Genomic DNA, 12,405 nt, shown 5'->3' with positions numbered 1-12,405 from the left:
GATGAGATAGATGAGATGGATAAAATTATTGCAACAGTTGTACATTGTCGTAAAATTGCTATTGCATTATTTTTAATTATTGAAAAATTGCGACAACAAAATAAATATCGCCGACGTTTATGGAGTCGACAGTCAATACATTCTTTAATGCCTTACTTTTACTGTGCTTATTATGGTAATTTAGTGTGTTTATCGCATATAAACATGGTTCCTATTAGTAGGCCTCTATTCAACATAAAATACTTTTTTTGGACTATTTTGAAGTCTTTTCATTTTTGCACGACGTCATGTTTGCGAAGTGAATTCACGTTTGAACTTTGACAACACTTCGACAGTATAACCTGGTATAACCCAGTATAACCTATACAGACTGCGTCCTGATTGGCTTTCACAATAAACCAGTACAGAATCACGTAAGAAAAATAGGACATGATCTATTACGAAAATCCAGTACGCGAGCCAGTAGCGTAGCCCGTAAGCTACCCATTTCCAGTACGGGAACACGTAAGACTGCCAGTGGCTGCGTTCCGAAATTTACTGCCAGTACTGAAAATCTATAGTATACGTAACATGAACTATAGATTTTCAGTACTTGCAGTGTATATCGGAACGCAGCCAGTATAGGAGCACGTAAGCAATCCCGTAAGAAAAAACGTATCGTCTGCGACAGGCTTAAGATGTTGTAACTCCTCATCCAGGAACGTTGGTTCAGAAACTGTGAGGGCTCTGTATACCAATGAGCTGATAACTGAATTCTTTTGTAACAGATGGTGATGGGAGGTTACGTGAAGATATCGGTCAGTGTGGGTTGGTTTTCGGTAAACCCGATGGCCTAAGGTACCATCTCTATTTCTTCGAACCAACACGTCTAGGAAGGGAATTTAGTTTTTCTGTTCTACCTTCATTGTAAACTTAATGTTTGGGTGTTGGGCGTTGAGAAAAGCGAGAAAAGGTGGGAGAGTTTCTTTGCCGTGGCTCCATATAACAAATATGTCATCTACGTATCGGAACCATGTGGAAGGTTTGAGGGGTGCGTTCTTCAGAATTTTGTCTTCGAGATGTTCCATAAAAATGTTCGCAATAATGGGTGAAACAGGGGATCCCATTGCTGCTTCAGAAGTTTGTTCAAAGAACTCTCCTTGAAACTGGAAATAGGTCGAGGTTAGGCAATGTTCTATTAGTGGGAAGAAGTTGGCCGGAAGTTTGTCAGACTTTTTGATAATGTCCAACGTATACTGGACCGGGACATTTGTGGACAATAAAACCACATCAAAACTCACCAGGATGTCATTGGGTTTCGTTTTGATCTTTGCAATTTTGTTCACAAAATCAATAGAATTCTTGATGTGAGACCCATTGAGACCAGTAAGTTTTTGAAGTGTGGTAGGGGGCCAACTGGTAGGAGAGTCCCCCGATATTGCTGACGATAGAGATAAAGATGATTTAAATTTAATTTATCTAGATAAAAAATAAATTTATACATTGTTTTATCTAGATAATTTTAAGATAATTTTACTGTTAAGGAAGGACATAGGATACAGAAAAATTTTTATAAAACTTCTATTTATTGGTTAAACATTGAACATATATTGGTTAAAATAATTAATAAATGAAAAGAAAATTATAAATCATTATTCCTTAAAAATAATAGTTTTTCAAATAATTTGTCCGATAATCGATTTCTACTAGGTACAAATATCTGCTGTCCGCAACTGATGAGGCGCTCTACTGCTACCAATGATGGCAATGATGTATTATATTTTAAAAAAATTTGACATGTGGGTACAATGAAAGAGATTCTAATTCTTTGGATTTAGATTCTAAATATGAAAGTACTTCAATGCTGCTACTAATCACTGGATTTGCCGAGTTACAATTGACAATTTTTTGTCCATTTCACGAAAAAAATCATCGTCTCCACTACTACTAGACAATGATTTATCTTGAAAAAGAGTTACAGTTTTAGAATATTAATCCCACTACACGTCATCTTAGATAATTTGATAAAGATAACACTTTTTTAAATTTAAGATAAGATTAAGATAATTTATATTCTGATCATCTAGATAAAATTAAGATAAAGCTATTTCTTTTCTAGATAATTATCCAGATAACAACATTTTATATAGATAACAACAAAAACTCGTTATGTATTTCATGTGCAAGGCCCTTTAAGATTGAGCTGTGTTTTGCAATGTTGCTCTGTGTCTCTCCTGTTCCATAGTTGGAACCAATGTAGATACTGTGGGTGTATTCCGAAAGTTCTATTGAAAATAATTTTTTTAATTATAAAGTTGGTAGTACTGTAACTAACTACGCTGTGTTCCGTAATGTAAGTTAAATTTGTAATTATTGTGTTGGCTTGCAAAGATCAGCAAAGAGGTTAGTTTAATTTCTTGTATTTTAATTATTTATAAAATAATTGTAATCATGTATTATTGATTAAAATATTATTTACTCACAATAATTTTGATTTTAAAATAGAAATTGAAAAGCACAAAAACTTCCAAAGACTGAAAATTAACTGCAAAGTTTGTTTGTAGGATAAATTTTTTGATATTGCCAATATTGATATTACTTTTTTTATAATCTTACACTTATTTGATTTTGTATGAAATAAGTATGAAATTATAATAATATTTAATAAAATCCATACAGCACAGAAAATTCCAGCAACGTTGCAATGTTGCAGATTGCAATGTAATATTACGGAGACATTGCAGAAACATAAATTAACAATATGCCTGCAACATCGCATGGCATATGTCAGTAATATTCTGGAAATATTGCAATATCATAATTTTTTAATAATGACCTAGTTTACATCGTTAAAACTTTGGTACCTGTATTAAGTTTGGTGCGCACCAATGCTTTAATGCAGGCTCGTTTACATCGAACGTACTAACGTTTCTTACACATTTTTTAATATGTTATCGTTTCAGAGAGACCAAATAAGATTACTTATCATAAGATCGGTCAATTAAGGTTATATTTAATAGGCCTATTCCGCTACAAAATACGTTTCAGTGTTTACATCGTCATTTGTATTATTTGGTACGCGTATCAGTTTAGTACGATACTTCTGCTTGATACGTTCGTACCAAGTTGATCCGGCATCGTTTACATCGTGAGTACTAAAAATTTAGTACAAATTTGATACGAATATGATGCTTAATACGCGTATCAAGTGTACGATGTAAACTAGGCTAATGTAATGGCAATAAAGAGCCAAAGCAAAATATTTGCGTATAATAATATATTAATTTAACTCATCCATAATTATTCATCTGCATTTAGCAAACTAAGGTCGGGCAACGTTACTAAATTTTCCGCTGAATCTCTACATTCCCTAACAGTACAACCGTCCATATATCGACTGTAAGTCGACTTATCCAAGTCATGCTTTCAAAGTTGACTGCAAATCGACTTTGCATAGACGTCTGCAGACATCCTTCAAATGTTGACTCTAAGACGTCTAGAAAAAGGCATGCGGTCCCATAGTATTGTTAAGAAATATAAATATTTATATCAATAGATGAAATAGGTCCATATATGAAGAAACCTCGATCTACAGCTCAATGAACAAACAATATTTTTTAATGGTTTTTTTAATAAAATTTTTTTTTTATTTGATTTAATTATTGTATTATATTGATATATATTTTCTAATTGCATCTTATTTAAACTAATAACAGAAAAGTTATTCCAAATGCTATTCTGCATTTGCAAAATTAATAAAAAAAACTATAATTTTATATTTGTTTATATAAATATTGTACTTTAATTATACATATTTCATTTTTTCGATAACGTATATACCTGATCTATCGATCAGTTATATACACATATCAGCATAAGGTGTTTACAGGTCATCATGAGGAATCAGTTCGCAGCGATCACGAAGGTCAAGCAACGTTCAGCGGAGTCGCGACTTGGATGGGTGATCGCTTGAAAATTTCCGAAAAAATATTCCCGAGATTTTTTTGCGGAAAATTTTTTTAAAATGTTACACAAATATTGTTTTATTTATTGGAATTATGTGATGTAATAATATTTATGTGAATATTTTGGAAAAATGGGATGTTTCAATGCAATATTTCAAAAAGCGGACATCTTAATGTTGCTGCAATCTTCCAGTAATGTTGCAGCAATGTTTCGCAATCAAAATGCAATATTACAATGTTTCAATGAAATCATTCTGCAATGTTCCTGCAATCTCTTTGTGCTGTATGGGAAATCTAACAATTTTAAGCATGCCAGCTAAGCTACTGTAGCTTAGCTGGCATGCTTAAAATTGTTAGATCTCTCCAACTACTTAAATAGGATAAATTTTATCATGCACTATTAGTGCACACAAACGGATATAATCTAATTTACTTACAATTAATAATTTAAAATTAATTTGCGATTTTTAGTTTCACGGAATTTTTGGAAATCTATCTTTTGCTTAATTCCTATTTTAAAATAAAAATTATTGTTACTAAATGTTATTTTAATAATACACGATTAGAATTATTTTAATAAATAATACGTCATTAAAATTATTTTATAAATAATTAAATTACAAGAAATTAAACTAACTTCTTTGATGGTCTCTGCAAGCTAACGAAATCACAAACTTAACTTTTATTACATTTATAAGTATGCCAGCTAAACTACTGTAGCCTCTCCAACTACTTAAACAAAATGATTTTTATCATGCATTAGTGCACACAAACAAATATAATCTAATTTACTTACAATTAATAATTTAAAATTAATCAGAACTTGCGATTTTTAGCATCACGGATTTTTCGAAAATCTATTTGCTTAATTCTTATTTCAAAATAAAAATTATTGTTAGTAAATATTATTTTAAGTTAGTAAAAATTATTGTTAAAAAATATTATTGATTAGAATTATTTTAATAAATAATACGTCATTAAAATTATTTTATAAATAATTAAATTACAAGAAATTAAACTAACTCCTCTGCTGATCTTTGCAAGCCAACGATAATCACAAATTCAACTTACATTACGGAACACAGCGTAGTTAGTTACAGTGTTACCAACTCTATTATTAAAAGAAATATTTTCAATAGAACTTTCGGAATATGGCTCTGGTAGACCAGCGCGATTTGCGATACGCGACGCGCGTTTATCCAATGGGAGTACGTAGAGTCTTATATAAAGAGAGAAGCGACATTGATGTCCAAAGGTCTGATTGGTAATCTGATTGATACTTGAATGGCAAAACAAGCAGCCATATTGTGACCACAGCTGTTTGCAGGATAATACGAATGGTGTTTGATGACGTTAGAACGGTCCCAAAAAGGCGATGGAGGACTCAATTGGATACTGAAGGTTGTGGTGGGGGTTCGATGTCGCTTTTCTCTTTATATAGGACTCTAGGCGTACGTCTTTCTCAAAAAATTGTACGCCTATTGGATAATCGCGCGTCGCGTGTCGCGTCATCGCGCTGGTATGCAGGAGCCAATACACCCCTAAGAGGCAAACTGCTTCTTTCTGATTGGTTGTTTTCCAACACTCAATAGTAACCCCAACTGCAACCGAGCTTGCAACCTGTAGTGTGATTGCGGCTTAAGTCAAGGTGATTGGTTGGTGGGTTATCGCACCGTGCGCTATCGGATTCGTCCTTTTCGCAGTGGCCAATGAGCTTTCTGCTTTTATGGAAATTATAATACGTACCAAAAGACGATTGGCTATCGCATTGTTACTTACGCACACTGTGTGTGCAAAAAATAATGCTTTTTCTCTCTTTTACTCTTTCTCCCTTTTTCGCTGTTTCTCTCTTGTTCATCTCTTTTTCACTCTTCCACTCATCGTTTCCTTTTCTTATACTTTCTAGAGTTGTTTTATATCCATATTCCAATAAGAAGTAATGTAACTCTTGTAGAACTTATGCTCTTCACTGTGTATTGTGCATTTAATCATGCGAAGAATAAAAAATTGGATGAAATGTACGAATCGGTCTATTGTGCGGAATTTTTACGCAAAAAGTTTTAAATAAGCAAGTAAGTTTACATTCACACGTTATATTTTTTTGACATATTTGTTAAAAGTCCATTTGGATACAATTTCTATCACTAGGAATTATTTTACATTGGTACACTCATACTTTTATTTAACACAATTTCATTTCTCTATTCATGGCTAGAATGCGATGTATGGTATCGAGATAATAAAGTGAAAGGTTATGTTCATTTTACAAAAGAGAATTTTGACAACACTGGATAATCTAACATTAGAATTATGATAACTCCTTGTCTAGTCATATCGAAATAAGCTTTATAATTATATAAAAGTAAAACAAAAATCTTAAAATTGTTCAAAAAATAGTCAAATTTGATATAGTGTTAAATAAGTAAGTAATATAAATTTCCATCAATGTAGATTAACTTCGATTTCAATAATTTTATCTTTCTAATTTTTAGAACTAGAAAAACATAAAGAGTAAGTTAAGTCGAGATCAAAATTAATCTGAGTTGGTAAAAATGGACATAAATCTATCTATTTTTTTAGTGTCAAGTATATATATATTTATTGAAAGCTTGTTTGGGTTTCTTACTTAAATTCATCGATTCATCAATTGCATTATGTACAAATGTAACTTTGTTCTGTAAAAATTGCACTTAATGCAATTGATCAATCAATGAATTTAAAAAATTCCTCTTTTTTATCTTATTAGAATTATTTTATATTTTTATATTTATATTTTTTTTTACACCATTCAGGTTATTTTTTATTATACTATATATTCTTAAGTTGATAAAGCGAAAGATTATACTTTCTCTATAAAAAAGAATTTTGGAAATACTAAAAATCTAATATCAGAATTCTGTTGCTCCTTGTCTATTGTTTCTTTATAAGTGTAACAAAATAATCTTTGTAATTGTATGAAAATAAATGATTATAAAATGATTCCATATAGCAAGCAGTCATGCTTAATATAATTGTGAATGATAATTGAAACAACGGTTACATGATTAATTAATATCTGCTCGAATATCTGCAGATATTTCTAAAATAGTTGTAACAAAGAAAAAAACTTAGATTGTATATTGTTATATTTTTAATATTAGCTGGAAGCTTATTTGGATGCAATCTTTATTGAAAATTATTTTACGTTTGTGTATTTACGTTTTTATTTCCATAGAATTTCATTTTTCAGTATTTCTTATGATTACACAGTGTATTATTATGATAATGTGAAAGACAATGATTTCTTTACAAAAGAGATCTTGGCAATGTTAAAATGTCTAATGTTAGTATTCTGTTATCTTTTTATCTAACTGTATTTTATCAAAACAAGCTTTATAATATATGACAATAAAAGTTGTAGCAATTTCATCTAACAGTCAACTTTGATACAATTTTAACACATTGGCTACTGATCCACTTGTTATTCAGCCATGGCAACATTTGCAGAAAAATATGAATTTTTATATGTTTATTGAGTTTATCATATTTGATCCAAAACTTCTCTTGCTGAATAGGATAAGTTACTTGTCCCTAAGCTGTATAAATGCTGAACGGAAACGAGTTAACTCGTCCCTCATGCTCAGCGTATTAAATAAGCGAGTAAGTCTATTTGTATTTTTACACTTTTTTGTATATTTATATTTGTTGAAAGCCTATTTTGATGTAATCTTTGTCAGTGGAATTTATTTTACATTTATACTTTTATTTTGTATAATTTCTCAGTATTCTTGGAAATTTTAAAATATAATATAGTATCAAGATACTAATGAAAAACATGCTTTTTTTAGCAAAAGAGAATTTTGGTGATAATAAAAAAAATCTAACATTAAGATTTTGTTATCTCTTTGTCTAATTGTAAGTATATTAAAACAAGCAATTATATGAAGATAAAACAAAGATCATTATACATAACAAGCAATTAGGCTTGATACATTGCCAATGATGATAATTAGATTAATGATCACTAGTGTTGCATAATTTTAAATAATTTAAAATTTATCTACATAAAGATAAGATTAATTACATGTAAACACATTTTAAATAAAATAAGGATGATTTAATTTTAATTTATCTAGATAAAAGATAAAAGTATATATAATTTTATTTAGATAATTTTCAGATAATATTGTTATTGAATAAAACACTTTAAAGTATGAAATATGTTTATAATTTTACTTCTAAATTATTATTTTTTTAAATCAAAAGTTTTTGAAATAATTTAATCTAATAAAAAATATTTCTTGTTCAATTTAAATCAATACGTAAATAAAAATCCAAGTTAAAAATAGAAAGAATATATTATAAATATAATTTATATTATATAATAATTAACAAAATTTCTTATAAAAGTTTTCGAGTTTTATAGTTTTGGGGAAATTTTTACATTCCACTTTTGTTGATCTGAATTGTGTTTTGATATATACTGTCAGTACTAAAAATCTATAGGTTGTATTATATATCTATAGATTTTCACTATTGACATTGAATTTCAGAAAGCAACCCCTGAAAAAATCTGTTAGGATAAATTTGGTAACTTGAGACTGAGATTAAAGACAATATATTTTATGATCATTTTTATTTGCATTATCTTAGATAATTTGAAAAAGATAATATTTTTTTGTCTAAAATAAAGATGAAGACAATATACATTATAACCTAGATAAAGGCAAGATAAAGCTATTTCTTTATCTAGATGATTTATTAAATAATTTTATATAGATAACGGCAATCACCGCTGGTCACTAATGAGTAGCTGTTGTGTGCAGTTATTTCTGAAATAGTTATAAAAACAAAGAAAAGAGATTGTTACGTCAAATTATACATCTTTATTCCTTCATGTATATTTATACGTTATATTTTAACTTATAATTGTATATTTTTATATTTGATTAATTTTTTTTTATATTTGTTGAAAGTTTATTTGGATATAATCCTTATTCCTGCAGATTATTTCATGTTTATACTTTTGTTTCGTAGAATTTTATTTCTTTATATTCTTGGTTACAACACCGTATTATTAAAATGATACAGTAAAACATTGTAATTCTTTTGCAAAAGAAAATTTTAACGGTACCAAAATATCTAGCATTAGGCTTTTGTTATCTACTATTTGATATCTTCTTGTCTAAGTATATCAAATTGAGCTTTATAATTATATGAAAAAATAAGAGATTGTAAAGTTATTTCACATAACAAGTAATTAGACTTAACATTTGCCAATGATAACAGTCGAATTAACAATCATATTAGTTAACGTGTATAGATATTTCTAAAATAGTTGCAACAAAGATTTCACAACAAGCAGCGATTTATTCATGTCAAAATCATAATTGAGTCGTTAAAATTACAACAGTGGTGTTATAGAACATCGAAATTAAATTTTTTAATCGCAATAAAAATTTTTGATCCTTCCACAGTACAATAATATGAACTTATTTCCAAAATGAAATTCGAGGAACTTACTATTATTAATGCATTATCTTTTAAGTATTTAATTCTTACATTTGAAAGTTTCTTTGTTTAATTATATATTTTTATCTATATTTCTTAGGAGGTAACTTATATTGTGCCACGATAAATAGACAGAATATTTTTCATTGAGATGTTTCCTAGTATCCAGAAGAAGGACTATAAAGTTCTGGAATTAGTACGTCAGAGAGAAATACAAGTAAGTTAATTATTTACAGATTCTTAAATATATTTTGTTATACAGGGTTGGGCAAAAGTCCGGAAATGATCAAATATCTCGAAAAGGATCAACTATAACGAAAAATATGTAAGCAGCAAAGTTGTAGGGCTTAATAAAATGTACCTAATAACAGTTAAAAATTTGACTTTGGTTGGAGGACAAAGATTATATAAAGGTTAAATTGAATTTTTTTAACGTAACTGCCTACTTTTTATTGTATATTCTTATAGCTTATCTCGAGACCTTCCCAAAACACTATATAAATGTTTTTTTGTTAAGTATTTTTCGAGTTACAAAACTTGAAAGTTACAGTACCGCCAGCATTAGCATAACCCAAGGTGCACCGCGTAGAGATTGCACGGTCGCGTGCGTGCGTGCCTGCGTGCGTGCGTGCGTTCTGTGTGTCTGTGTGCGTGCGTGTGCGCGCGCGCGCGCGCCCGCGTGTGTAGTAGCAGAGATTAGGACCCCACGGTTCGTCATTTTCGCGGTGTTATTCCTGATCGATGGATAGATAAGTAGGAGAGGTACCATTGATTGGCCTACTAGATCACCTGATTTGTCTTGATTATTATTTTTTTTTTGGGACATCTCAAAAGTAAGGTTTATGCGACAAAACCACGTAATTTGGAGGACCTTAGCAGCCGAATCACACAGGAAACATCTCTGATTATTTCAGAACAAATAAAAAAATGTGATCAATATTTTTTATGAACGTTTAGCTCATTGTCAACGGTAGAAGAAGACATTTTGAACATTTGATTAATTGAGAAAGTGGGAAACGATATTTTCAAAGGTATATCACACACAGCAGAGAGGGTTTGGAGTTACTAAATACCGCGGAAGTGACGAACCGTGAAGTCTTAATTTCTGCTGCTACACACCCACACACACCCACTTTCACACACGCGCGCACACGCACACACACACACAGACACACGCATACATACACGCACACACGCACACGCACGCACGCACGCACGCACGCGACCGTACAATCTGTACGCGGTGCACCCGGGTTATGCTAATGCTGGCGGTACTGTAACTTTCAAGTTTTGTAACTCGAAAAATACTTAACAAAAAGACATTTATTTATAGTGTTTTGGAAGGGTCTCAAAATAAACTACAAGAATATGCAATAAAAAGTAGGCAGTTCCATTAAAAAAATTAATTTAACCTTCATATAGTCTTTGTTCTCTACACAAAGTCAAATTTTTAGTCATCATTAAGTACATTTTATTAAGCCCTACAATTTTGCTCCTTATATATTTTTCGCTATAATTGATCCTTTCTGAGATATTTGACCGTTTCCGGACTTTTACCCAACCTTGTATATATAGTATCGCTTAAAAGTTTTAATAAATGGCAATAGAAAAAAGTCAAGAGATTTCTTAATTCTCAAGATTAGGTTTGAGAAAAACTATATTTTTAAACATGTTTTTTCCAGCATTAAAAAATTATGTTTTAAACACGTAATATAATTTGAGCAATATATATAGATTGCAAATTTTTTATAAAATTATGTCAATTTTGTATTATATATTACATTTTATGTTTTAATATAAGATCAATTTTCAGGCTTGTATCAATAATAATAATAATAATTATAATAATAGAACTGAGGGGGCGGTTCTCGGGTCGAAGATCCGCCTATGGCACGCAAGCTATTGTCCATTGTGTCTTCCTCCAGTCGTTCGCCATTTACGGGAGCCCCGATTCTCTCCAAAAGAGACTCAGGTCCCTCATAGGTAGCCTGATAATCTGCCCTGGTTCGGGAAATGCCGAGCCTAGCAGTTTTAGCCTCAGCTCCGCATAGGCTGGACAATCACAAAGAATGTGGAGACTTGTCTTCTCTTCTTCCCCACAAGCCCTACACTCGGCCGTATCAGATCGGCCCAGCCTGTGCATGTGGTAATTGAGGGCCCCATGGCCAGTCACTATTTGCACTACTAGCCTGGCGTCTCTTCTGCTCAAGGACCTTATGTTCCTGACCAGGCCCTCACTAGGTGTTTCCTCCAGTAGAGCTCCGGCCTGTCAACACTTGGTCCTCAGCTCATTTTTCCAAAACTCGAGGTGCTTGCTCCGTAAACAGGCTCGAATCCTCTTGCCTAGACAGAAAGGGCCCCCCAGCGCTGGTCCCGGCCCAAACACCTCCATTCTTGATGCGGCCCTGGCGAGCCGATTGGCCTCCTTATTGTCCTCCTTATTGTCCTCGATCCCCGAGTGACCGGGGACTCAGGTCACGATAACTTCTTTATCCCTCGCCAGCTTCTCCAGTGCATTCCTGCAGTCCCAGACTAGCCGCGAGGTACAAATCGGAGCTTTAAGTGCCTTGATAGCAGCTTGGCTGTCCGAGCATATTCTCACGCACCCACCTGTCTCCTTTCCTTCCAGGGTCAGTTGAGCACATCTTAGGATTGCCACGATCTCCGTCTGGAAAACTGTGGCGTACCCATCCAGGGACAGGCTTTTTGTCACCCTTCTTTGCCGGATGCCTGCGCCAGAGCTCGTACCCGTCTTGGAGCCATCTGTAAACCAGACGTCCCCGTCCCAGGCCTGAACCAGTATCCCAGGTTTTTTCCAGTCCATGAGCTCTGTGACATGCACTTTAAAGCGCCTGTCCAGGGCCCGAACTGCTGGTATCCTATCTTACCTCATTCCAAAGATGGAATCGGTCAACACGCCACTAGGGAACCTAGTGTGCGCAGTTCCCTCCTTCCACTTCAATTCACAGGC

General features: G+C 32.2%; 2 protein-coding genes across 7 annotated transcripts in view; one reads left to right on the top strand and one right to left on the bottom strand.

Moving 5' to 3' along the window:
- Positions 1-881: 881 nt before the first annotated feature.
- LOC105198378 lies at positions 882-3,117 on the bottom strand. Its single transcript, XM_026141033.2, has 2 exons — positions 3,102-3,117; positions 882-1,420 (listed from the first exon to the last, which is right to left on the bottom strand). The coding sequence occupies exons 1-2, from the start codon at positions 3,115-3,117 to the stop codon at positions 882-884; spliced, it is 555 nt and encodes a 184-aa protein (XP_025996818.2).
- Positions 3,118-5,778: 2,661 nt separating this feature from the next.
- LOC105198377 (WD and tetratricopeptide repeats protein 1) overlaps positions 5,779-12,405 on the top strand; it is a 124,704-nt gene continuing 118,077 nt past the window's right edge. For 2 of the 6 annotated variants that reach the window (XM_039458691.1, XM_039458693.1), the window contains exons 1-2: positions 5,782-6,016; positions 9,535-9,651. In XM_039458691.1, coding sequence (XP_039314625.1) covers positions 9,586-9,651 — 66 coding nt within the window. In that variant the 5' untranslated portion in view covers positions 5,782-6,016; positions 9,535-9,585. Of the gene's footprint in view, positions 6,017-7,498; positions 7,584-9,534; positions 9,652-12,405 lie in introns of all 6 variants that reach the window. The other 4 variants (XM_039458689.1, XM_039458692.1, XM_039458690.1 and 1 more) reach the window with 4 other exon arrangements.

This window comes from Solenopsis invicta, chromosome 16 (genome assembly GCF_016802725.1).
Source record: "Solenopsis invicta isolate M01_SB chromosome 16, UNIL_Sinv_3.0, whole genome shotgun sequence".
Lineage (NCBI taxonomy): Eukaryota > Metazoa > Arthropoda > Insecta > Hymenoptera > Formicidae > Solenopsis > Solenopsis invicta.
This window is presented reverse-complemented; position numbering and strand designations above follow the sequence as displayed.